Source organism: Ammospiza caudacuta, chromosome 2, assembly GCF_027887145.1.
Source record: "Ammospiza caudacuta isolate bAmmCau1 chromosome 2, bAmmCau1.pri, whole genome shotgun sequence".
NCBI classification, from domain to species: Eukaryota; Metazoa; Chordata; class Aves; order Passeriformes; family Passerellidae; genus Ammospiza; species Ammospiza caudacuta.
The window spans coordinates 32,348,136-32,374,670 of record NC_080594.1 but is presented as its reverse complement, the minus strand read 5'-3'; the positions used below and the strand labels follow the sequence as shown (position 1 = coordinate 32,374,670).

Genomic DNA, 26,535 nt, shown 5'->3' with positions numbered 1-26,535 from the left:
GACTTCTGTTGAACTTGGCCAAGTTATCCCCAAACATCTGAAGCCCAAACAGCCAACCAGACTGGTAGGGAGGTGAAGCTCAAGCCACTTGAAGTGGAAACATCCCCTTGTGTTTCACCATTCTCCATACACACCTCACTGACAAGATGGGCTGTGGGCCCACCACTGCCCAGCACGTGCCTGGAAGGACAGAAAGATTCTCCAGTGCTCATCTCAACGGGACAAAGAGCAATGGGACATGCACCTAGCCAGCCTGGCCACACAGGCCTGGGCACTGCTGAGCCTCAGGAGGTCAGGGAAGGCACTGAGAGGGAGCACCTCACGTCCATGTTAAACCATCCGCTGTGACCAAACTCCAGCAGGGACCTCGGGAATTAGTTCTGCAGAGAATACCTACCCTAGGTGTGCTCTCTTGGTTAAGAGCATGACATCTTCAGCTTTTGAACAGCCAGAACTTGTGTTGCCTTCTCCTTCAGCCTTTAAGAAGTTTGTAAAGCACTGCTATTTTGAACTTCACTAGACATAGTCTTCAAGAAGTACAGATGGAAGAGATAAAATGATAAACACAAGAAATATATATGTCATGCTTCCAAAGCATCTCCTAATGGAGGAAGAATGAGACCAGAAAATCCAGTGAAGGCAAGAAAATAGTTTATTTGTCCAAAAGACACTGGGAGAAATAAATGAACTGGGGAAGATAAAGTCTGACAGAAGAGAAAACCAGGTTCTCAAAAGAAAAGGGATTACACAAGGAGGAAAAATATAAGATGGACTAACATTCAGGTAGGTATTTAAGGAGGGGCACAGCTGAACATGTGCACAAACCAATTCCAGAGATTGCATTTGAAAACATTATTACACCCCAGACCTTGTAAATAAATAAACCTTCCCTACACAGCTCTGTATTCCACATGGACTGCTCCTCTCAACTCCACCTCCATCCCAAGAAAAACACTGATGAACATGAGAAGGCTCCAGGACAAACTGGGAAGGTGTACAAGGAGTGACAGGAGCTGAACTTTGGGAGGAGAAAAACCTGCCTGATGTATTTCACCCACAAAATAAATCAGGATGGAATATTTCAGTTGGAAGGGACCTACAACGATCACCTGGTCTGACTGGACTAGATGCTCCTCCTCCTCTTGAAGAACAATACAGATCAGGCTGCTTTTAGTGCAGCAATCTCACCATGCTATAGAATCACAGTTCCTTGCATGACCATTATAATTTTGGAATACAAGTACACCCACAAGAAATGTCATCATAACTCCTTGTTCAGGCAAACCTAAAGGTGAGAATGCAAGAACCTTTCAGAGGTATCCAAGGGGTACAAAACCCAGGGGAGGAGGCAAATGCATATGAAGAGAGGTAAAGGCAGGTCACTGCAGCAGGTTAAACCTGTTCATCTTGTTCATTAAGATTCACTGCACATTTAATTTTCAAATGTTTGGAGGTTTTTATAATTTCCAGCATGAACCATGGTACTACAAGTTCACTCTTTGGCCATGCTTGAAAAGCTCCATCATGAATCATAACTGGGAAAGTCTGGTTTCAAAGATCAGGTCATTCCTAAGAAGTTGGGGAAACACACAAATGATTGGTTGTGCCATCACTAATGACAGACACAAAATAACATTAACAACTTGGCCAAGAAACAGGACAAGAGAGAACGAGAATAATTCCAAATGAACAATTTGATCATTCACATTTACAAGTGTCCCATCCATGGGTAATGGAGCTCCAGCCCCTTGGGAATATGTGTGCAGCACAGCAGTGATTCACAACACCCTGGGGCTTAGAAGAAAAGCGAGTCCAGCTTTCAACTCAGACAGCTGTGGCATTCGCCAGTGGGAGGTCAATGCTGAACTCTGCAGCTTTAGGCAGCTCACACCTGAAGGGTGTGTAAACGTGCTCCAGCACTCAGGTGGACACAAAATGAACGGCATTTCCAACTTCTCCTTCGCCCTCCTGCTGCACACCTCAGGATAATGGCCCACCACTTTCTCCTCACTTTTTTAAGGCTGGAAAGCATAGCAGCTCCGATTCAATCCACCCAGTACAACCAGAAATAATGACAACAGATTTGGGTGCCGAGCTCAGTAAGGACACGCTGCCTCTCAAGGCACAGCCCAGAAAAAACAGAGCCTGCAGACAAAAGCCCTACAAATTCTTACAGTAGCCATCCTGGCAAATGAGGAATCGGCTGCGGAACTCAAGGCAGCCACGGCACTGAGGCAAACGCAAGGAAAGACACTGTCCATCTGGAAAGCAACTTCGGGAACGTACAATAGCTATCAGGGCACAACTCCACGGCGAGCAAAGGCGGCGTGCAAAGTAATGCCACGGTGACCAAATGGCTGCCACTTCAACAGCACAGCGGCCACTCGTCAAAATACAGCCGGCAATTCGCTGGGCAACAGCAGCCGAGCCGGCCACAGGCCAGCAAGCCAGAACAGCCACCGGCTCCATGGCATAGCCAAAAGGGCGACGTGGGAATGCCACCCCTCCAGGAATCCTGAATAACAAACGGACAACCAGCCGGACACACCGGGGATCTGGGCCGGTTCAAGCGGAGCGCGGCCGCCACCGCGATGCCATCCAGCCGTACGGGGTCCGGCCAGCGCCCCGGTCCCCGGGCGGCACCCTGGCGTGCCACAGGAGGGGGCAGCGGTGAGGGGCGAATCCCACCCGCGCCCGCTGCAGCCACGGCGGGGAGAGCCGAGGCTCTTTTCGGTCCCCCGATGGAAACGTTATTCCCAGCTCCTCCTGCCCGCTCCCCGGCCGCACCTGGGCAAGCGGGGACAATACGGGCCCCCCCGAAGGCAGGCGGGGCGGGAGCCGGTCCCCTCGGGCGCTGTGCTGCCCCGCTCCCCGCACGGCGCCGGGCCGCAAACTCCCAACTCCCGCCGCCCGCGCCCCCCGGGCCCTGCCCCCGCCGAACTTCCCGCCGCAGGGAAGGGGGGCTCCGCGGGCGCTGACGTCACGCCGGGCGCGCGGCGGGGGGTGTCCCCGCCCCGGGACCCCCGCGGCGGGCGCGGAGCCCCGCGCGACCCCCGCCCCCCGTTCCGAGGGAAGGCGCCGCGCCGCCGTCCAGCTCCAGCGCAGCGCAGCCCGGGCGGGCGGCGAGCCCCGGGCGGGCAGCGCCCCCCGGCGATGCCGGAGCGCCCCCAGCCGCGGCCGGGACCCCCGCCCCGCCGAGCCCCCGTGCCCCGCGGCGCTGTCCCGGCTCCTTGCCGGCCCCTCGGCGCATCCGCGCCGGGGCAGGGACCGCCGGGGACCCTTCCCCAGCGCCGCGGGGGTTGATCGCACTCTCGCCCCGCCTGCCCCCCCCAAGTTTGGTGCTTCCCCCCCCGCGCCGCCTCGCTCCCCATCCCGACAGACGGACCGGAGGGCTAAAATCCAGCCGCGAAAGAATGCAGCGAGTGGGCGACAATGACAAGCGGGGCGGGAGCGGCTGGGAGCGGCTGGGAGCGGGCGAGGGACTCACCGGCGGCTCCTGAGGGGAGGTCGAATGAAGGGAGGAATGGAGGCGGCGAGGAGCGGGGGGCAGGGATTTAAACGCTGCCCCCCCTTCTCTTTTTTTTTTTTTCTCTTTTTTTTTTCTTTTTTTCCCTTTCCTCCCTCCTCCTTCTCCGCGCTCCCTCGTTTCCTCTCGCGGCTCCGGAATAACCGGTCGGTGGCAGGGACAGCGGCTCCGGGAGGGGGGGTGCGGCGGGGAGCGGGCCCCCCCCGCCCCGCGGCTGTGTCGCCCCCTCTCCCGCCGCGCTCAGGCGCCTCCGCCTGCGCCCCGCCGCCCTCCCATCGCTCCCACCGCTGCCCGCCTTAGCCACCTCCCATTTCCGAAGGGCCCAGAACGAGCCCCCTCCCCCGCCCCTCCGCTCCGCGCTCGCCGCCGCCCCTCCCCGCGAAACACCTCACACGCCCCGCACCCCCCAACCCACCCGTGGGCAGCGTGGGACGGGGGAGAAGGAGACGCGGGCGCGGGGCGAGCAACCGCCCCGGCCCCGGCCGCGGCCGCGCCCCGCACCGCTGGCCCCCGGCGCCGGCACAAAGGCCGGGCGAAGCGGGGCAGAGAGAGCCCGGCGGGGCGTTTTTGGCAGGACGGGCCCGGGGCGGCCGAGGGCTGCGGGGGGGCGGCGGCCGGCCGGGGCTGCGGCGGGGCCTCCCGGGGGGCGGGGGCGGCGGCCGCCCGACGGGCGCTGCTCATCGGCGTGCGGCCGCGCGCGCATCCATGCCCCGATCCCGCTTCCCATCCCCCGCCCGGTTGCCAGGCAACGGCACAAAGGGAGCGCGAGCCTCGTGCGGGGGCCGCTCCGCACTGCCCGCACCGGGCCCGGCCCCCCCGGCACCCGCACACGCACACACGGCGGCGGCGAGCGGGGCCCCCCGGCACCCGCACACGCACACGCACACACGGCGGCGGCGAGCGGGGCCCCCCGGCACCCGCACACGCACACACGGCGGCGGCGAGCGGGGCCCCCCGGCATCCGCAGACGCACACGCACACACGGCGGCGGCGAGCGGGGCCCCTCCGGCTCACTGGCGCACGGCAGCGGCGGGATGCGGGATCCGGCTGGCGCGGGCCTCGCCCGAGCGGCGCCACATCGCCCCCCCGCCGCCTGCCGCGGCCGCGCGGTGCGGGGGAGCGGCGGGGCTCAGCCACGGAAACGTGAAACATCCCCCCACGGCTGCTCAGAAACGCGGCTGCCTCCCCTCGCTGGCCAAGTTCATGGCGTCCATGGCCATTTTGGAGAAGCTGCTGTCGGAGGAAGGGCTTTGGGAAGGAAGGCAGGAGCCCGCCGGCTCTATCGGCCGGCCAGCCCGGCGAGGGGCTAATCCAGCTCCAGCCGCTGCCTGCTGCCGGAGCACGGCCCGCGGAGCGCGGGCTGGGGGCCGAGGAGACGCCACAAGTGCTGCCCCTCCTGCCCCTTTAGCTGCAGAAGGCACGGCAATCGTGGGGGCAAACCTGGAGCTGTGTCTCACAGACATGAACACGGCTGTGTGTTTAAATAAGGGAGCCTTAGTGTGCAGATGGGCAAGTTTCACTCTGATGGCCTTCAAGCATAATCCCAAAATATTTCCTCGGCAGGATCTCTCAGCGAGCAGGCTGGATGGCGTGCTCTCCATGGGCTTTTATTCAGCAATTCTCATTGTCCCTTACATGGCTCCGAGCACTATTTACTGTACGGCGTCCAAATTCAGCACTGAATACAGATGTGGTCCTCTCCTCGTGGGGTTTTCAGCAGTGGTATTCACCCCGAGGCTTTAAAATCATTATGAGCAATGTCCCTTCTGAGCTGATGGCTCCCAATGCAAGTGTTCCACACCCACTTCCCAGGGGTACCCTGTCATTTCAGGGCCTTGCTATTTATCCTGGATGCAGAATTGCTCCCGGTTCCTCTCATTCCCAAGCCAGCCCCACTGGCATGCAGCACCCTGTTGCACATCAGCATGCTTCGTGTCTCTAGCTCTCATTCATTCTCACATCCACCCTTCTCCCCCAGCCTGCCTCTTTGTCCTGCCCCTCTCAGGGAGCCTCTGCCCTGCCAGCAGTAATCCTGAAGTGCTGTGGCTCCCTAGAACTCTGGTTCCCACACCTGGCATGGGAGATTGAAAAAGCCATGGCTAACATTTGCAAAAATGCTCGCTGGCTTTTGTGTGGTCAGCCCAAAAGATTTCACCATCCTGTTGGAGAGGTGCCGTGTGGAAGAGAGCACCCTGTGGATGCCAAGCACAGGGGTAAGCATTATCTCCTTCACAAAGTGCCTGGCCAAGCTGAGGCCCAGACAAGAAGACAGAACATTATTATTGCTCTTGAGGTGGTGGCGTTTGCAGTTGTCATGGCTGCTTCAAACTGCTGCCTTTAGGAGCTGACAGCCTTGTGTCCTGAGCTCGCAGTGTGTGTGACCCTTAGAGGCCAGTGATGATTCATGAAGGAGGAGGATCGTGTCAAGATCTTTGTTCTCGGGATGCTAAACAAAATACCCAGATCCCCAAGGTTTGTGGTTTGAGGAAAAGCCTCTGTGGCAGCTACAGTGGTTGGTATTGCTGAGATCTGGATGAGTAACATGTGACACCAAGTTTATATAACCACAATGTCAAGCCCCAAATGGTTTTCATGTCATCATCTTCCATAACCAGGTCAGTTGCTTCAGGTCAAAAGCCTGACTTAAATATTAAATTTATTATCAAGATTTTTAGTGTCATTTGTTATTTCAACAAGTGAAGAGGCAGAGACTTCAATACCTTATGAAAATCATACTAGGCTTTGGTTTATTCCAAGAACCAGCCAAAGATGGCCTGCACTCTTAGTTTATGAAGAGACATCAGAGGTGATTCAAAAGAGAAGCAGGACCAGGGCAACAATTCCTTTTCTCCACTTATAAATGCTCACAGCCCAACTGCTGCTAGGTCAAGCCACACTCTGCTCTGTTTCAGGGTGGTAAGCACAGGTGGGAAATAGACAAGAAAACCACGAGTGTTTGTGTGTGTTCGTGCAGCAGGACCAAGGTGGGCCGGCTGCAGAACATGGGAAATAAACTAATCTCACCTTTGAAATCAACAGATTGAAGGGCTTGGCAAAGCAAGAGCATTATAGCTGTGTCTCTTCAGGATGGATATATGACCTGGGAGTCTGTGAGCCAGCCAGGAGCCAAACTTCCTCGGGTGTAGCTGGCTCTCCCTTGGATTAGGAAGATAGGACACGCCACCTCTCCAGCCACACCATCCCCCTGCTTTCCAGTTCTACCAGGAGACAAACAGCTGCCTGCAAAAGGAGAGGCCCTGGCTGGGATGTAGCCTTCTTAGGGAAATACAGCACAAGAGAGGTGCTGATAGTCCTGTGGGGGAGGGAATGAGATAAGGTAGGTGCTGGAGCTCCTGGCATACAAGGGAAGGCTGAAAGAGCTGTTTCTTTCAGCCTGGAGTAAAGAAAAGTTAGGAGGTAACCAATTACTCTTTGGCTTTTTTTTTTTTTTTTTTCCCCTTTGGTGTGGAGGGCTACAGAGAAGTGACAGTCAAATTCTTCTGACAGATACACAGTGAAATGCCTATGAAATTTGCAAGTGACCAGATAAAGGGAAAACCCCTCCTCCCTAAAGGTAGTTCAGTACTGACACAGGTTTCAGGAGGGGCTGGGGAATCTCCTCACCTTGAGATGATTAGAAACTGCCTGGCCAAGGCCCCAAACAGCCTCATCTAGGTCTGGAGCTAGCCCTGCTGTTAGCAGGGGTTTGAAGTCTAGACCTCCAAACATCTCATCTGGATCTTCCTGTGAAACTCCTACTCTAAAAACACATGGAGCTCCACTGCCCTTTTGACACACAGCATATGGTAGTCTCCTTGATGGAAGGAATAAGGAAGCAAGTTATAGCTGCTTCCACACCTAGATACACCATGCTCTAGTATGCTGATTTTTGCCTACAGAGAGAGCTTCATAATGTCCTCCTGCCAGCCTGTCCAAGCTGTCTGTATTTGTCTCTTCCAGCAGCAGAGACAAATACTCTTCTTTTGATTAAGCTGCACAGCACCTCATAGGAATTATCCAGCACCCAAATTTTTGGACTTCTTGTCAGATGTTCATCAAAACAGTGTCTCTGACAGCCTCCTTTATGAAAGATACTGGTTTCTCAAGGCTGGACAACATCCCACTGTTCTTAAGACAGACTAGAGCATACCAGAGAAATTCGGTAGCTCTTCATCGCTAAGTCTTTTCTCTGCACCCTGCAACAAGCCTAATTCTGTGACACCTCCCCTTCCAGCTCATTTATGGGTGCACACACGTATTTAGAAAAAAAATAGAAAAATTCTGCAGGCTTTGAGGGGGGCAGGGGGGAAGAGGCAGCAGCTAGTGTCAAATTATCCCTTTAAGAGCTGTACATTGCTCTGCAAATGTAATTTAAACAGAGTATGATTTGAGAGGTAAAAGAAAGCAAATCCCACAAATGTTTCCATTCACAGATCGCGTCACGTTGCCAGCCCATTCACGTTACAGCACAGCAATCTGATGGAGACATCAGCTCGTACAACAGGAGCGCTCACTCAGGTGCCGGATCAGCCGAGGGCTTGGACATTCCTACCACAAAGAAACTGCAACCAAATCTCTGCCGCTGAGCCAAAGGGAAGGCAGCATATGCATCTTCGGATGCACTGGACGAGGACCCAAACAAACATGCCAGCATCTCGTATTCCTTCTGTACATTGTGCCAGCAGCGACGAACTCTTTTGATTTAGAAACGGCACCAAGGTGGGGTACTGCTATGGCGGGATGTGTTCCCGTCCCCTCAGGGCTTACACGCACCTTCCTGACACAGGGACGTGTTGATGCCTCCCTGGCAGAAGCTGACAAATTCTTCATGTACACCACTTCCCTGCTGTTGCAGCCTGGCTGCATTTAAATGGACAACGCCGGCTACCTTGGGCGCTTAATTGCCTTCCTTACGCAGAAAAGGACGAATGGGAGGGGCGGGGGGGAAGGGGAGATGCTCTTGGGAATATGGAACGTAACAAAGTTTTGGTTTTTTTTTTTTTTTCCCCAAAAACCTGCCCTGATTGCTAAGCAGTAGCCATACTGCTCACAAAACCCCAGTATCTAAAACAAAGGAGCAGTGAGGTGTGCAGCGGGAAAAGACAGCCCACTGGCTGTACCCAAAATGCACATTCCTGCAGGAAAACGGCGCTGTCACGCACAGAAGCGATTTTGCGGGAGGCAGGACCGCGGGGAGGGGGCTGGGGGCCCACAGGAGCCGCGGGGCGGGGGAAGATGGAGCGGAGCCTTCCCGGCGGCACCGGACTACAGCTCCCAGCGAGCAGGGGCGGGAGCCGCGCTGCAGCCGGGCACCGGCAGCTATTCCTGCCGCTGGGATGTGTGCCGTGCGCTGGTGATGCCCTGGAAACCAATCCTGGCTCTAGCCTCGCATTCTCCCTCCCACCCTCTTCTCCGTTCTGGGCATGTGTGCCAAAGTCTTTGTCTTCCCTTCTTGGACTTAGTCCCTAATCTATGCTGTTTCGTAAAGGATCGGCAGTGACATGCCAGTGGTTTAAAGTTTTGGTTTTGGGTTTTAAAGTCTGCGTTAGGACACAGTCCAGGGGGATTGGGACTTGCTGAGCAACCTCAGAAACAAACTCAGACAAGAGTTAAGCAAGGGTCTGAAAACTTTCTGTAGAGAGGTGGGTCGGAGCTGAGTGTGCCCAAGAACATAGTAGGGCTACTGACGTGAATATAATGGTGGGCCAGGTGGTTTTATCATTTATTCTCCAGTTGTATTTCTCACAGTAGCACCCCCAACCCCCCACCTTCCTTTGAGTCAGTGCAGAACAAAGCTGTTTGTTGAGCAAGCACTGGGATTTGCTGGCACCCAGCCTGCTGGGGCACTGGCTGGAGCATGGGCAGCTTTCCCCAAGTAATGCTGAGTTGCCCCTGTGAAAAAAGATGGAGCTGAGAGAGACTACCCATCCCACCTACACCTCCAGTCTCTGCCCTACAGACCCCTATTGGGGGGGGGACAACCAGCGTTTTCTCTCTCAAAGACTTGCCATTTCTGTCCACCATCTGGGTCCTGCAGACAGACGGCCGGGGGCCCACCCTGAGGCCTTTACATCAGTGCACAGCAGATCTTCATGCAACACGGTTTGGTGAAGATGACAGGGGCAAGTCATCACACACGCCTTCCCTTTGGTGCTTCCCAGCTGGTGGCCAACAGAGCAGTCTGGCTGTGGGACAAAGCTGTGACAGCAGGTGAGGGTAGCTGGGCCTTCTCTTCCCCTTGCCAGTCCCCTCTCCCTTTTTTTTTTGTTACCTTTCTGTGTGAGCATCTCCTGCTCTGGTGGCAAAATGTCCCCACTTCCCCAACACTGGCAACTAGAGATAAACATCAGGCCAAGCCAGGCAACTCAGGTGTGAAACACATTTTAATGGAGTTTAGGGATCTGTAGTTTGTCTGTTGCTCGGCTGAGCAGGGGCTGTCCAGAAGGTGAAGCAGACATCATGGGCAGAGGGGAGGGTGAAGGAGTGCAGGAGGGGAAGGGAACAGAGAGAGAGAAGTCACAAGAAGCAGATGAGAGCGTGGGTTTGTTTACGGATGTGCTTTAATCTATTGCCCCACAGTTCTGTGTGCTGAGCCAGACACTGACAGCACGCACACACACACACACACCAGGGTGGGACAGCAATGCCACAGAGTGACAGCACACACACACACACACACACACACACACACACACACACACACACCAGCGTGGGACAGCAGTGCCACAGACTGACAGCACACACACCCAGGGTGGGACAGCAGTGCACCTCAACACCAAGCTGCTGGCAAGCACAGCCCAACAGAGCACAGCCCAACACGACACTGGCAGGGCTCAGTGCAGACACATGCCCGGGGCACAGGGATGCTGTAGGCCAGGACACAGGCACACACCCACACACAAGCACAACGAGAGCGAGCGCTGGCAGCGCCCGGCTGGACACGGCCACAGTGTCCGAGCACACGGATGGTCACCGCACATGCTTCAGCACTGGGGACACGCTGGGCACCCACTCCCGTGGTCTGGCACGGAGCAGAGCGGCCCAGGTGAGGCCCTGCACAAACAACAGAGACACACAATGCCTAGGTCCAGGAATGCTTATGAGCCCACAGCAAGGGACAGGGTGTGGGCCGCTCTCTCATCCTTCGCCTGGGTACATCTAGCCAGGGACACCTGAACTCGAGGGGTTTTGAGGTGAGAGGATACCAGGTGACAGAGTGGGGAGAAAGAGCAAAAAAGGAAGCAGTGGAGGGAAAGGGGGGTTCAGAGTCTGTGAGGTGGGAAAGAGCAGCAGGGTGGCTGTGCCCTGGGGACAATGTTCAAAGAACACTTGGGTTGCGGAAGTTGTGTCCAGCGAAGCGTGCTTCATCGCCAAGCTCTTCCTCAATCCTGCAGGAGAGAGACAGCACACATAAGGCCCTTGCAGTGAGGGAGCATTGGAGGCACCAGGGCCCTGGAGAGGCAGCTCATCAGCAGGAAGCTGACATGTGCCCGAGAGCTCAGCTCCTGCCAGCTGCTGTGACTGCAGGGCTGCACCTCATGCCAAGGAGGAGGAAAGGAGTCTGCCCCAGAGGCCTCCCCGGGATCCTACTGTCATCTCTGTGCCTTGTCTTTGTAACATTTCACCCACAAGCTCCATCCACCCTCGGGCTTTCAGCTTCTCCCACCCAGTTGGTCACTCCCCTATTCTGTCTTCTGCATTCCCAGCCCTGGAGCCCCTTACCTCATGAGCTGGTTGTACTTAGCCAGGCGTTCAGACCTGCAGGGAGCACCCGTCTTTATCTGTAAAGCATTCCCCAAAGCAAACACTGTAAGACACTGTTATGACTTGCACCAGTTCCTCATGGCAGGGCAGGGGATTCTGTTTTGACACCCCTTTGCTTTCCTCTAGGTCTGTGCACGGCCTGGGTTTCACCTACCTGCCCAGTGCACAGTCCTACAACCAGATCAGCAATGAAGGTGTCTTCAGTCTCCCCAGACCGGTGGCTCACCATCACACCCCATCCATTCTCCTGGGCCAACTTGCAGCTGCAAGGAATGAGAAATGCAGTCAGCAGCTCCTACTCCTACATTTACCACCTGCACAGGGCAAGATTCAGGCACACTCTGCTCCCACTCTCAGCATCCTACACTTTGGCAGAGACACAAGTCTGTTCACCCAGTGCATGGTGTGACACCTGGCTGTGGTTCATCACCAGCCCATTCACAGGACAACAAGGGCAGTGGGCTGGACTCACGCTTGGATGGCCTCTGTGACAGATCCAATCTGGTTGACTTTGAGCAGGAGGCAGTTGCAGGCTTTCTCTTCAACAGCCCGCTCGATGCGCTTGGGGTTTGTCACTGTCAGGTCATCTCCCACTATCTGAATCCCCACATTGGCAGTGAACTTAGACCAGGCCTCCCAGTCATCCTGGTCAAAGGGATCCTCAATGGAGACCACTGAAAGGACAGCCAAAGAGGCACGAGTCACAGCTGCCTCCCTTCCCACCCCTGAAACACAGAGGGTTTGTGCCTGGTCGCTGTGCAGCCCCAGTGCTGGTCCCCTGCGGCCCCGCGCAGCAGCTCACCTGGGTAATCCCGCACAAAGCTTTGGTAGAGGTCTCCCAGCTCATCTCCAGAGATATAGCGGCTTGGGTCATCTGGGGACTTGAAGTCCAGGTCGTATTTGCCGTCGCGGTAGAACTCGGAGGCTGCCACATCCATGCCGATGACGATCTTGTCCGTGTAGCCCGCCTTGTCAATGGCTTCCTTGAGCAGCTCCAGAGCTGAGGGGAGAACCACAGTCAGGAGAGTCAGCCTATGCAGAGAGCTCTGTCTCTCGGTGGGAGCCTCCCTTGGGAAGGGCCCTAGAGCCACTGGGAGTCTGGTGGTATGGTGGAGAACTAGAAGGGAGCCCAGAACACAACAGAAATGCCAAGGAGCTGAAGGGCTGCGTCCAAAGGGACAAGGAGGAATTAAAATGCGATTCCACAGCTCAAAGACAAGTTTGTGGAAAGCTTTGTAAAAACATGCACATCATAAAAGGTTTGTATGGAGAGGCTGTGGCAGATCAAGGCCACCCCAAGGAGAGGGAGCTCAGAAACACTCCCTAAAACAGGAGGTCAATGACATTTAGGCATCATCTTTTGAATCAGTCCAGGGAATGCTGTGAGCTGGGCATAGGGACCCGTAGCATTGCAGGCAGGGGTACCCCATCTCTGTAGGGCTCTCACCTTCGCTATTTTCCAGGATGTTGGGAGCAAAGCCTCCCTCATCACCCACATTGGTAGCATCTTTGCCATACTTCTCCTTGATGACGCTCTTAAGGTTGTGATAGACTTCAGCCCCGATGCGCATGGCATCGCGGAAGCTTTCAGCTCCCACAGGCAGGATCATGAACTCCTGCATGGCCAGTTTGTTGCCTGCATGGGAACCTCCATTGATCACGTTGAAAGCCTGGAAGAGTCCATGAGAGAGTCAGAGCTGAAGGAACCGGTCTTGGCATCCCTGAGAGGTGGCTCTCAGATGTGTCACCATGCTCACACATGCCACATCCCACAGGGTAATGTAAGCACATCAGCTTCCAGCATCCAAGCAAAGACACATAAGCCTGGAGTGTTCCCTCCAGCAGTGGCTCAAGCCACATTGGTTAGGGAAGATTTTCCCACCTGTTCCCCTCTCAGAGATCTCCTGAGTTATGTGGGTTATCTTGTTCTGTTTATCTGTACCTGTGTATCAACAATGCTGTCAACCTCTCTTCCAGGACTTTTCTTCTTGACCCTGAGAAAATTTTAGCATCCACAACTCCCTTTGAGAAATAGTTTCTCAAGACAGGTTCTCCTTGGTGTGAAGACCCATATGCCCTTGTTTTGAACTGTGCCCCAGAGGGTTCACATGATGCCCTCTGCTTCTTGTGCTAAGAATGAGAACTTCAGTCAGCCCCTCACCACAACCTCTCCTCTATCCTCCTCAAGCTCCTTTTTTCCCATTGAAACTTGACAAATCTCAGGCCTTGATTTGCTTCCCTGACAACTGCAGTGCACTCAGCTGATGTTTCAATCCCATATCCCTTCCTTATCTACCTCCCAACACCTCTGAAGTTTCTTTTGGGAACAACGCTCTTTTGGAGGTTCTGAAGGTGGATGTCAAGGAGGGAAGAGTCTTACTGGCACGGGCAGGATGAGGTCGGAGTTGCCGGCCAGGTCAGCGATGTGCCGGTACAGGGGCACATCCTTCTCTGCAGCTCCCGCCTTGCACACGGCCAGAGAAACTCCCAGGATAGCATTGGCACCAAACTTGGCTGTGGGTAAAGGAGGAGGTTGACTTTTCAGGTGGCAACATCCTGCCCAGTGGGTGTGTATGCCCTTGCCAGCCCAGCCTTGCTTGGGCAGTGCCCCCCACTCCAGCCCTGCAGCCTCCCATGCCCGTAATTTCCCGGCCAAAAAGAAGGATGGATTACATTTGTTCTCTGTGCCGTCCATCTCAAGCATCAGATTGTCTATCTTCTCTTGATCCACAACAGAGAGGCCCTGCAAGAAAGGAACAGCTCCTGAGAAGGGGATGACTGGAAGAGCTGCTGCCTCTGGTGTGCGGGAGAGGAGGCATTGATGGAGAAGCTGGAGGTAAAAGGACTTTTTCAGCTTGTGGGGGAACATATACACACAAAGCTCTGGAAACTGGTGCTATGGTATTTAGTCAGGTTAGGTAACCCTGATGGTGTTTCTGCAGTGCAGTGTGGATGTACCCATGGTGGAGAGGGGGTCAGCTACAGCCCAGGCAAGGCCACGCATTGCTGGGGACACAGGACACCCTGGGGGGTTTCCCAGCCTTTTGGCAGCTTCCAGGGAGCTTTGTGGTGGTGCTGTGGTCACACAGAAGCTAGGCAGAACAACAGAACATGCTCAGCCTCAAGCAAGCGAATGTAGACTGGATGGAGCCATCCCCAGGAGTGAGGTGGAAAGCAAGATTAGACCCAACACAGGCAGCTCTCCACCATGCTGGGTATTTTTCAGCGGCAAGAGAGAACTGTGCTCTCAGCCAGAGCCAGCCATGGGCTACATGGTGTGTAATATGTGGCTTTGGCTCAGCTCTCCTCAAAGCAGGCTCCAGGTCTTCAGGTGTAAACAGGCTGCAGATGTGACACCATGGCTCTGCCAGATCCTGCACGGTGCAACCATTGCTCATCACACCAGGATGAAGCCACAGACGTGTGGATGTGGTTCAGTGCTTGAGGGGGAGCACAGCTGAAGGAGGGGGTGAGCTCTACAGGGAGCACCAAGGGGACGAGTTAGGCTGCACAGATGCTGCGGTGGAGCAGGAAGAGTTAAATCCTTTCCTCCCAGAGAAAAGATTGCTGTGGACACACACAGGCATGGAGGGCAGGAGGGGTGTGCCCAGGTTCACAGAGAGCATCGCTGTGTCTGTTAACCCAGTGAGATGAAGAGAGCAGAGACAGAGATCAGGGGACAGAGATGGACCAGAGTAAGCATTGGACAAGGGAGAACAAAGAGAAATCCTTACAGAGCCCACGAGAGCTGGGGCGACAGTGCTGTTGATATGATCCACGGCCTGCAGGACCCCTAAAGAAGGGAAGAGGCAGAGAAAGGAAGAGAGAGAGAGAGAGAGAGTGAGGCAGAGAGAAGAGTGGAAAGAGGGAGGGAGAGGACCGATAGAGAGACAGAGAGAGGGAGACAGCAAGGGAAGATCGAGGCCTGATCTTTCACTTTACACTAGCTCTGTGCCTCTGTGGTCTCCCTGAGGGACACATCCGTGTCACACCAGTGGGTGGGCAGTGCCCTCCAGCAGGGCTCCACACACAGGCAGCCCTGTGGATGAGCTGTGGAGCAGGCATCTCCCCACCTTTTCCAAGGAAACGTGACTTGTCATTGTCTCGCAACTCCAGCGCTTCGTAGATACCAGTGGACGCTCCACTGGGGACAGCTGCTCGAAACATGCCTGGGAAACAGCAAAACAGGGGTGTGAGACAAGCAGAGGATGAAGAGGAAAAGCACTCATGCACCTGCTTCTGCTCTGTTTTCATAGGAAAGGATGCAGCAACTGCTTGTGCAAATGGATGGCCTCACTGGCTGGCTGCTTGTGGCTGGTGTCCCTAGAGGTGGAGCACCTCAGGGGCAGAAATAGATGGCACCCAGGGCTTCCAGGCTGAGGAACTTGGATGTCAGGCACCCAGAGATTCACACTGATCCCAAAACCGTGTGTGATGGATGGAAGTTCTTCAGCCCTCCTCCTAGTTCGAGAAGCAGCCTGACTCACAGCCACCCTCAGCTTCCTCCCCCTCAGACTGAGGTTTCTGCCTCACTGAAGAAGGAAGACAATGGTTGCATGCCTGCTCTGGCCTCTCACTGCTCCTCACCCCTCAGCCCAAGCAGTTTTGGGGGTCCATGCAAATGCAGCTCCTCCAGCTGAGCCCCACGCATGGACATAGCTGCACAGAGACCTCAGGAACAAAGCTTTATCCCTGCCAGAACCATGGCCATGGATGTGCTACCAAACATCTACCGTGCCCCAAGGCTAAAAGCATAGCTGCAGCAGGGGTACCATGAGAAGATGCAGACATTTATGATAAAAAGGCCTTCAGTCCCTGCTATGGGCAGGCACGTGGCTCAGGTCACATGCAGGACAGCCAGCTGTCTTGTCGTCGTTTGCCTGGCACATGTGCAGGGTTGCTGAGCACAGGCAGAATTTTGGTCTCTGCCTCTTCCCCTGACTTGTTCACTGCTGGGGTTCACCGGTGAGGAGCCTCCACGCTGTTGGCATGCCAGGCTGCTGCACAGCACCAGCTCTGCCTGAGAGGGCAGGGCCTGCCCTGCATCCCTTATCTCACCCTCATACCTTTGTGTGTGTAGAGGTCTACCTCAACGGTGGGGTTCCCACGGGAGTCCAGGATCTCACGGGCATGGATCCTCTCGACCGCCATGGTGAATCTGTGAATATGTGGAGAGAAGAGAACAGGGTACGTTCAGCTCTGAGAGGCTCCAGGATGTGGTGCTCACCCCTTCTATGTCTAGACTGACAGAGAGAAGGGAATTCAAGGAAAAGTGACCTTAGAAATTTGGGCTAAAACTATTTGCCCCAGGAAATTAAGAAATCCACCCAGACTACAGGAATCTACAAACATTTTTCCAGGAACTGGCTATCTATTTGAATTTGCTCTGTCCCTCTGCTGCAGCTGACAAACTAGGGGCACTCTGCCTCTCCCTGCGTCACAGCACAGCGCCCGACACAAGCCTGGACGGCAGGGATGGGGAGGGTGCCACGGCAGCAGAGAGGGAGGGATCAGCTGGCACAGCGGGGAGGTGCCCCTGGCTCTGGTGTCAAGGACGGGGCAGCAGCTCCTGGCATCTCCTGTCCCCTTGCCGGGAGGCGAGGACAGCGCCTGCCAGCCAGACAGCAAGCGGCTCCTGTGCAGTGAATGGGGAGCCAGCCCAGCATGATGGGCAGGGCAGGGGCAGCCAGCCAGGGGGGCCCAGCCCCTCTGCAGCCCATGCAGGGGAGCCATCCCAGCCTGGCTGTCCCACACCCCAGCCTGGCTGTCTCACATCCCAGCCTGGTGTCCCACACCCTAGCCTGGCTGTCCCACACCCCAGCATGGCTGTCCCACACCCCAGCCATGTCTCCCCTGCCATGTGCCTGCTCAGTGTCCCCATGTCCCCGTGAGCTGTGGGGTTAGGCTGTGCCAAGGCGGCGGGAGCGTGGAGCCTGGCAGCCTGAGGAGCCATCTTGCTGAGGCCATGGTGCTCAGACGTTGCAAAGAGGGCTCTGAGGGAGGGGACACCTGGCCCAGCTGCCAACCCTTTGCTCCATTCCTGAGGCAGGGAAGCAGATGAGGCTGGGCTGGATCTCTGTTGGGTGGAGGGGTGAGGAAGCCTAGCATTTTGGGGCACCCGGTTAAACCTGAAGTAGAACCATTTTGGTTAAACCTGAAGTAGAAAACATGCTGGTGGGTAATGATGGCTGTTTGAAAGAGCTTCTCTTGCTGCAGTTTGCTCTCCAGAGGCTCCAAATCAGCTCCTCATGCCACCTTCTCTTTCCCCTGGCTGTGGGGCTGTGCTGAGGGGGTGCTGCATTGAGGTGTGTGACTTGTCATTGTCCCCCCATGCTCCCAGCACTGCCACGTTTTCCTGCCCTGGCTCCCACGGATGATTGCCTCAGCCCTGAGCAGGGCTGGCAGAGGCCAGAGTAGCCATGGAGCCCCAGCCAGGATGTCCCCATGGCATGCCTGAGCAAGGGTACAGCCAGCCCAGGCCCTGAGCACCAGGGCAGGGAAAATGAGTTTGAACCAGCAAATCCCAGCACCGAGGGGAACTGAGAAGCAGAATGGGGAAGCCGGAGCCAGCGCCCGATGCCACTGCCCCGGGTGGGTGGAAATCACAAGGGTGTGGGGATTGGTGCTGCTGCTCTGAAGCTTCAGCCAGAGCTTCTCCTGTGGGAAGTTGTGGTCACCGACTCCAGGGTTCCCTGGAGCCTGCACAGGGCCCTCCGCCATGTCCATCTGGGCTGGGATCCCCCATCAGCCGCTTTGGCAGCGCTCCTCACGCCATCTGGCACACGCCACAGGAACTTCCTCCAGAGTCGTGCCGGCGCAGCCAGCCGTGAGCTTCCTTGCAGCCGTGCCCTGGCCGTGCCTCCACAGCCTCCACGGGCTGCAGAGGGACAGGACCCCGCTTAAAGCCATCTTTGACAGCACAGCCATGCCAGATGCTGTGGCTCTCTGCTTATCTGGTCACGTTGCCCCTGGTCACATCCCTGTGGCCACATCCACCTGCCCCTCTTGGAGCCAGATCTGAGGAAGCCAAATGACAAGCCCAAATCCACCCTTGCCTGCCCCTCCCCATCACTTACATGACCTCCTCTCCCTTGTAGTCCTTTAAGCCTCTTCTCCACTTGTGTTGCTGCCCCGTTCCCCCTGCATTTGCTCTCTTTTGAACAGAAGCACCCTGAAATCCCTGCTATCAGCTGCACTGGTCTGAAAGGAGGTCAGAGGCGGATAAGCTGGGATAAGGGATTGGGATGGAGCCATAGCTGGGAAGCCACAGACCACATCCACGAAGAGAGAGGAGGCTGTGCAGCCCCCGTGAACAGGGGCTGGGCACCGTACGCTAGGAGGCTGGTGCTGCTGCAATGCCTTCCCGTGGAGCTGGCGCTGGCAGCAATTCCCTGTCCCTGCCGGGCCGGCACGGTGGAGACCCTTCCCACCAGTCCCGTGTTCCACTGCGATCCCCCGGGCTGGGCACTGCTCCCGGGAAGCCCGCACTGCTGCAGTGTCGTGACTGATGCAGCTCTTGCTTGCCTGACTGTCACTCCTCTCCGTGCTCTCCCCCTCCCCTGTGGTGTGGGGCTGTGCAAACAGGAAAACATCCCCTTTTCTCCCTCCCGCCCCGCTCTCCCTGAGCGCCCGCGTTTATGTCAGCACCTCGGGGGGCTGGGGGGCCGCTCCGAGGCTGGATCCTTTCCCCAGCCGTGCCCAGACGGAGCGCTGCCTTCTCCCCACCAGCACCCCTCCCCCGGGAAAGCTCCATCCCGCAGCACCTCCCGACAGTGCCCTTGGGAGCAGCACCTATCCTCGCTGGCGGCCCCCCCACTCCTGCAATTCCCTGGGCTCACGTTTGAAATTATGATTGCCGGGAGGGGAAAGGGGGGGCTTGGGAAGGAGGGAGTACCTGAAATTAAAATATGAAAGAAAAGTCAGAAGGATGGGGGTGAGGAGACAGAGGTGGGAGGAGCAGGGGGAGGAAGCGAGGGGAGTTGAGTTGTTAATGCCACTCGCCGTGGTCCTTCTCGGCAGGGACCCCAAAGTGCGTGTGGGGTTTGGAGGGCACAAGGGGGGCAGCAGAAACACGCACGCAGTGAGGGGTGTGCTGGCCGTGGGGAGACACTTACCTTCCTAGGGCAGGGCTGGACGAAAAATTGAGAAAGTGCTGGTAGAAAGGAGAGAGGACGGAGCTGAGGAGGGATGCAGGACCTCAAGGGGAGATGATGTGTCCTCTAAGCCAACGGTGGCGGCAGCAGCAGGATGGAGACGCCCCTGATAGGGCCGGGACAGCAGCATGTGACCCAGAGCTGCGATGAGTCAGGATTTAGCAAAGCTTTGCAAACAGCACGTAGGGGATGGAGAGACAGAGAGAGGCAGGCAGCAAGGGATAGACGTAGACAGATGAGGGTGAGAGAGCCAGGGAATAGAAGTGGGTGTGCAGGATAAACAATCCCAGTCACTCCAGGCTCATTAATTATTTTTATTCAAATCAGAAAATCTTGCAGGGTTTTTGGGAATCAAATTGAACCACAGGACCTGTAACTCTCCCCTTTCCCCTCTCAGGCCTACTGAGAATAGAACACAGTGCAGTGACTGCAAAAACACTGCAGTGCCTCAGGGCAGCTTCCAGGACCAGGGTGGGTAGCACTCCTCTTTTCTCCAGAGGTAAAACGAGGTGAAGCTGGTACCTACAGCTCTCACTTTCTCAGCCTCACAAACGAGGAGAGGCATCACTACATCTTGACAGCCTCTGGGAACAGGTGTTAAAAACGGGTCACTCAGGCACTGTATCCTCAAGAGATTCTTGCATTTCCTGAAGAAGGGAGGAGGGAGAAGTTAATGACTTCATGCCCGATGTCTCTTCCCCGTTCACTGCCCTCTTTTGCTAGTGGGGTCAGGAATGGCAGCAGGGTGGCATGCTGGCAACCACAGCCAGGTTGCAAAGCCTGGCCTCTTTTTCAGCCTCTTGTGCTCTTGAGACTGACATCCCTCACCCTTCTCCTCATGTCATATTGTGGAGGAGAGCCTTTATCAGCATGCTTGGTCTTTTTTCTTTCTCTCCACCTCCTTCTAATCCCTGCACTGCATTGTTCTCACCTTTTGTTTTTCTTTTTCTTTTTCCTTCCTTGTCTGTTGCATTTTCTCGGCCTCTTCCCGCTCCTCCTCCTCGACGGTTTCCTTGTCGAGGCGCTGCAGCCGTGGCAGCCAGGACAGGACCTGCAGCCGGTAGTCGGGTTCTTGGGCACACGGATTGTCCATCAGCACCAGCGCCTGCAGCATGGGCAGCACCTGCAGCTTTCCCACCTCCTCAAAGCTTTTGATCCCATTGTTCCTGAGGAAAAGGAAGCACAGAGAGCAAGGCAAGGAGACCCGTGCTAGTAGTGAAATCCCTTTGGAAGAAGAAGTGGACGTGACAGAAAAAGCAAAACTTAGCAGCATGAGGTACCATAGGCATTAGACCACAGATTTGTCACCTAAGATGCAGATCCGTCTGTAGCTCCCCAGACTGAGGCACAAAAAGGACATCTCCTCTGGATTCCTCTGTGCTCAGCCAGCCTTTGAACTATGTGACATCACCATGGCAAACACTGGGAACTAAAGGGCATTTGCAGGCAGAACACAGAGAACAGGATTTGAGGGACCCAACTGACTTATGGCAAGGAAGGAAAAGCCTGAGGTGGGGTATGAGAATGACTGGAGAGGCTGATATTTTCTAAGAAGCCCAGGAAAGGCCCTGGCTGTTACAGCCTGGACAGCTGCTGAACACAAGTTAAGGATGGTAAATATCAAATACCCATCTCTACCAGGTCTTCAGCTTCCAAAACACCCCCAGAAAATCCCAAAGAGCTAAATGGCAGTGCAGTCTGATGAAGGGATCTCTGGTCCCAACACAGAGCAGGGAGGACCCACCGTAGGTTGAGGTACTGCAGGCACTTCATGCTAGCAGAGAATCCATCCAGGGCCTCCAGCTTGTTGTCACGCAGGTGCAGGATCTCCAGCTGCTCCAACTCCTCAAGGCCTTCAAGGCTGCAAATGGTGTTCTTGGCCTGAGCCAGGGAGGCAGGAAGACAGAAGGAAAATAGGGACACACAGGAGAGGGAACAGCAGTTATTTCTGGCCTTTAAATCTCTTTCTATCCTTCAGACTCCTACCACTCATAACACAGCCTTGTCTGAAGCTCAATCAGATAGCTCAGAGCATTGGCCAAATAGGTTCTCAGAATTTGGATTAAAGGACCACAAATTTGCTGAAAAAGTGTTTCCTGAAGCATTGCTTGGTGCCTGAGATAAAACTATCCCATGTGAATACTCCATTGCCAGCACAGCACCCCTTCCCATGGCAGTGCCAAATTTGAGCCTCAGAGAGCAACAGCATGGAGGGGAAAGCACACCTGAGCCTACAATTAATGTGTTTAAAGGATGAGTAACAGCCCCTCTCAGTCACACAGGCCATGTAGTCCAGGCACCTTCCAGTAGCTGCTTCTCTTGTGGGGAAAATCTATGACCAGGAAGTCCCTTCACAGAATTCACAGAATGACTGGGTTGGAAGAGACCTTAAAGATCATCGAGTCCAACCCATGTCCTAACACCTCAACTAAACCATGGCACTGAGTGCCACATCCAGTCTTTTCTTAAACACATTCAGGGATGGTGACTCTACCACCTCCCTGGGCAGACCATTCCAGAACTTTATCACCCTTTCTGTAAAAAACTTCTTCCTAATATCCAACCTATATTTCTCTTGACACTGCTTAAGCCTGTGTCCTCTCGTTCTGTCAGCTGCTGCCTGGTGAAAGAGACCAACCCCACCTGACTACAGCCACCTTTCAGAAGTTGTAGGGAGTGATAAGGTCACCCCTGAGTCTCCTTTTTTTCTGGCTAAACATCTTTCAGTCATTCCTTACAGGATTTGTGTTCCAAGCCCCTCACCAGCTTTGTTTCCCTCCTCTGGATGTGCTCAAGCATCTCAACGTCCTTCCCAAACTGAGGGGCCAGAACTGGACACAGCACTTCCACTCCTCTGGGCTGTGTCTTACTTCAGAAAAATTCCCCATCACTGAATTTCATTCACTTCGCTGGGATGTGGATTAACGAAGCAGGGAAATGGAAGCTCTGAATTTCAGGTACTGGTTTCAGAGCAGGATTTCGGCTGGAAAAGGCCACTAGAGGTCTCCTGCCCGAGCGGAGGCTCCCCGCAGTGCCAGCACCCACGCTCTGCTCTGCTCTGCCGGCCTGCTCAGCGCCTTGTGCAGTCAAGGTTGGAGCATCCCTGGTAATTGTCGGCTCCCCGCCACGTTCTCCAGCCTAGGGCTGAGCAGGGCTTTCCTTGCCGATGTGCCTCGGGGCTGCAGTCGCTAAGGATACTGAGATCTGAATGGAAAATGGGGTGAGAGGTGCTCTTGTGCTCTCTCTTCCCCACAGGCACCCAAGCACTGACCTGGGCAATGCCTGAGACTGAAAAAGGGGCACAGGTTGAACTGGTGGGATAGGAGAACACTTCAGGGCTGAGTCATTCAGGATGCAGACATTTTGTAGTAAAGGAGGATTTTCATAGCAACTGGACAAAGAAGAATCTGGACCAGCTGGGCCAAGTAAAAGGAGTAACACCAGGACAAAAAGAGGAAAGTTGGGTATTTAGTGAAGGCCACATGAGCAGATTTATCAGTCAGGAAGGATTAGGACATTGTACCTCAGTGAAAATGGTGAGCTGGTGTGGGTGGGGAGCTCACTGATCACTGGTTCACAAAAGGCATAGTAACCTCCCAACACTCACTTTCTTCATCACTTCAGTGTGAATTGTTTTACCAGCTCTAGCCTTGCCAGCACTTGCAGGACAATGCAGAATGAATATTTTTCAGAGTTGATCCATTTTTCTCCCCTAAATCAAACAACATTCTGTCTGACACACCACCACCTTCCCATGAATACCAGTTCTTCTCCCAGATGTGATGCCACTGTTCCTTATGGAAAGTTACCACACATTGCCCATGATTTCCTTTCCCCATCCTGCACACTCCATCTTTTTCAGGTTAGCCTTTGCCACCACTGCTGCACCATGAGCAGGAGCCAACACAGCCCTACTGTGACCCTCAAAAATTATGCAAGTGCCACATGGCACATACCCAGCTTGACATCTTCCTAGCACATGCCACTTTTTACATATGAAATTTCATCTGTGGCTATGTCATACATTAACCAAATGTGGTTCGATTCCTTACATTGAGCCCTTTGTCTTGAACCCTGTCATTGAGGAATCAGCTGCACTTACCCAAGGCTGAAATAACACCAAAGTCTTTACACAGAAACCAAAGCATTACTGGGGGAGATTCCCCTGCAAAACAATTTAATGGGCAGGTAGACATGGGAGACAAATTCAAGCCCCACAGATTCTTGTGAGTCGGTTGTTCTAGTTTTAACAATCATCCCTTGCAACTTTCCTGTTTTACATGGACAGCTCAGAAACCTCCCAGTCATGCCAGGAACCTTCCCTCAGCAGAGGTGCTCTGTTTGCTTCCCTGCAATAACTCACTAAAGTGAGAAGGTATGCTTTGAAATTCTGTATTGTATCTAGTGACTGATCCACTTCATCCATCCTTGGAGCACCTCCAGTCATAAAATCCCAGTTTCCCATCAGAAAATTTCAGGCAAATCTCAGCAAGCAATCTCCTCAGTGTTTTCTGCCAGGGAATCTTGATGAAAAGAAGCCACATAGTTTTTCAAAGCCTTTATCATATTTAATTGCTTTTCAAGAGGTAGTGACTCAAGACATCTGTTTAGTCTTTGCAAGCTGCAGCACAGTGTGATCTATGGGACTAAGCCATACATACTTTCTTCATTTGCATCTCTAGGAGTAAATGCTTCCTTGAAGTAATTGTTTATGATATTAAGAAACTGCTTCTCCTATCTTAGTTTCACTGCAATATTGAATCAATTTCTTTTTTGGCAGCTGTAGGTGTGAATCACATAATTGTGCTGGCTTTAAACCAGTGTTTGATTAGGCCCATCAGAGAAGAGAAAGAGGCATTGCCTCCCTTTGTCACCCAAAGGGCAAAGCTGTTGCTTTGCCCATGATCTCCAGAGGTCCCAGGGCACACAGAATACAAAGCCTGCCCAACACTGCCTAAAGGGAAAGCTGCCCTCCTGCAGGAGGGAAGAACCTGATGCACTCAACATGGACTCCTCTGAGATTCCTGGTTCATGGCCACTCCCTTTGTGCTATGTGGGCTGCAGGTGCTGGGATCTGCAGCAGCTCTGTCCCACTCCCCGGGCTGGTGATCCCTTACCAGGTAGAGTTTCTTGAGCTTGGAAACACTAAGCCCTGCTGTGGTGCTCATCTTGTTCCCTCGCAGCTCCAGGACTTGCAGGCTGAACAAATGGTCGTGACTCAGGCCCAGCACTGTCTCGATTTTATTTTCTGAGTGCCAGAGGAAAAAGAAACAAGAAAGTTAATTCCACCTTTCCAAGAGAGTGTCCCCACAAGACAGGTAGCCTGTATCACCTTTCAGGCTGAGGTTGGCTAGGAGGGGGTGAGTAATGCCCTCAAAATCTACGATGCGGTTGCGATCAAAGCTGATGACTTGGAGGTAGGGCAGCTCCTGCATGCTGGCACTGGTGAGCAGATTCCTATCCACCTTCAGCCAAAGCAGCTGGGTTAGGCTGCTCAGGGGGGCCAAATCTTTCAGCTTGTTCTTTGACAAATCCACATACCGCAGGTGAATGAAGTGTTCGAGGAGGCTGATGTCTGTCAGGCCCCTGAGGGAGAGTGAATGTGAATAAAATATCTCTCATATTTCCCCACTACCATCTTTTTGGTAGGAGGGCAACCACCTCTCCTACTTCCCTGCTGTCCTAGAAAGCCCTGCTGAGAAAAGGAAGAAAAAGACAGGTGATAGGGATAGGCCTGTCAGTAAAGATGAATGGTAAGATTGAATCTGCTTTCCTGGCAGAGGGAGTACTTATTCCCATTGAATTCTATCTGTCATGACAGGGCACCACCAGAGCAGAGACAAGGGTAAGTTTTGGGGAGGGGTCTGTTAGACAATAGTGTCAGCACAAAGGACTGTGTGGAAAGACTTTTCTAGTGGAAAAAATAGTGGTTGAGATACCCTATGAGACTGCTGAAAGAAACAGTCTTAATGGGGCTTTAGTTAGGTGGCTCTGCTGGGGAGGCTGAGGCTCCAAACTGTCCCAAGGCCATTGTGGCACAGTACTTACAGCTGTGTGCCTGTGTACTTACAGCTGCCTGCCTTAAAGGTTAGCAGCTGGGAGGACAGATGTCAATGGATATTTCTCAAAGTGCCTGTAGGGAGGTCACTGTTCAGCCCCCCTAGGAGAGCACAGTCCAGAGCGATGGGCAGGCTGCCCTCAGCCTTGGGGACACTGATGCTCCCAGCAGTGTGTCTGGCCGTGCTGGAGGCAGTGCCCAGCCAGGGACAGGCTGTGCTGAGGCACGGCTGGAATCCAGGTGGCCGGAGAGCAGGGCCTGGATCCGCTCCCTTCCCACATGGCCGATCACCAGCTTGTGGCACAGCGACTCCATGGCCATGGAGTGAGGGGCTTCTGCCGGGTCAGGCATTGCACACTCACTTGTCTTTGGCTTCAAACTTCACATAGGCGTGGGCCAGCCCGTTGCCGGTCTTGCAGAGGAGAGACAGGCCCTCCTTGAAGTGTTCCTCCGTCAGGGGACAGGGCGGCGGCTCCTGGGAGAGGAGAGAGAGCACAACGCCAACGCTGGCCCAGCCACAGCCGGGCGGTGCTGAGGGCCTCCCCCTCACCTCTTCTTCCTTCTCCTTCTCCTTCTCCTCCTCTTCCTCCTCCTCCTTCTCCTCGCCCTCTTCCTTCTCCTCGCCCTCTTCCCTCTCCTCCTCGTCCTCCATACTCCCGGGGCAGGCCGCGCTTGCCGCCTCCCGCGGCGGCCGCTCGAGGCCCGGCCGCTGCCATGGGAACGGGGGCGGGCCCGCCGCCGTGCCCAGCGCCGCGGCCCCGGGGCTGGGCAAGCTCCGAGCGTGTCCCGCCCTCACCACCGGCGCTTTGCGATCCCACTGCGCCTTCCCGGCTGGGTGACATCTGCGAGTATTAGCGTATGCCGGGAACCGAAGGTTTTTTCGGTGGGAAGGGACCTGTGTGCTCAGAACGGGGCAGGGCTGCACAGGGTGGTGGGCACTGGGGCGGTGAATGCCTAATTAACTCTTAATTTACCCTCTAGTAAATATTTAATTAACATTTTGAGCAGAATTAGCCTTGGGCTCTGCATGAAGC

At 54.8% G+C, this 26,535-nt stretch overlaps 2 protein-coding genes across 3 annotated transcripts; both read right to left on the bottom strand.

The window, feature by feature from the left end:
* Positions 1–9,920: 9,920 nt before the first annotated feature.
* Positions 9,921–19,544, bottom strand: ENO2 (enolase 2). The gene is made up of 12 exons (XM_058825405.1): positions 19,405–19,544; positions 16,357–16,448; positions 15,364–15,459; positions 15,025–15,083; positions 13,964–14,033; positions 13,671–13,804; positions 12,738–12,960; positions 12,093–12,290; positions 11,763–11,964; positions 11,445–11,553; positions 11,249–11,307; positions 9,921–10,914 (listed from the first exon to the last, which is right to left on the bottom strand). The coding sequence occupies exons 2-12, from the start codon at positions 16,439–16,441 to the stop codon at positions 10,845–10,847; spliced, it is 1,305 nt and encodes a 434-aa protein (XP_058681388.1). The 5' UTR covers positions 16,442–16,448; positions 19,405–19,544; the 3' UTR covers positions 9,921–10,844.
* A 237-nt stretch (positions 19,545–19,781) lies between these two features.
* On the bottom strand, positions 19,782–26,168 carry LRRC23 (leucine rich repeat containing 23). Of its 2 annotated transcripts, XM_058800275.1 has the most exons (7): positions 26,052–26,153; positions 25,864–25,976; positions 24,776–25,029; positions 24,561–24,691; positions 21,188–21,324; positions 20,375–20,609; positions 19,782–20,090 (listed from the first exon to the last, which is right to left on the bottom strand). In XM_058800275.1, the coding sequence occupies exons 1-7, from the start codon at positions 26,151–26,153 to the stop codon at positions 20,052–20,054; spliced, it is 1,011 nt and encodes a 336-aa protein (XP_058656258.1). In that variant the 3' UTR covers positions 19,782–20,051. The 2 variants fall into 2 exon arrangements, with proteins under 2 accessions (XP_058656258.1, XP_058656259.1); XM_058800276.1 differs by having other exon boundaries at positions 25,864–26,168.
* Positions 26,169–26,535: the final 367 nt, after the last annotated feature.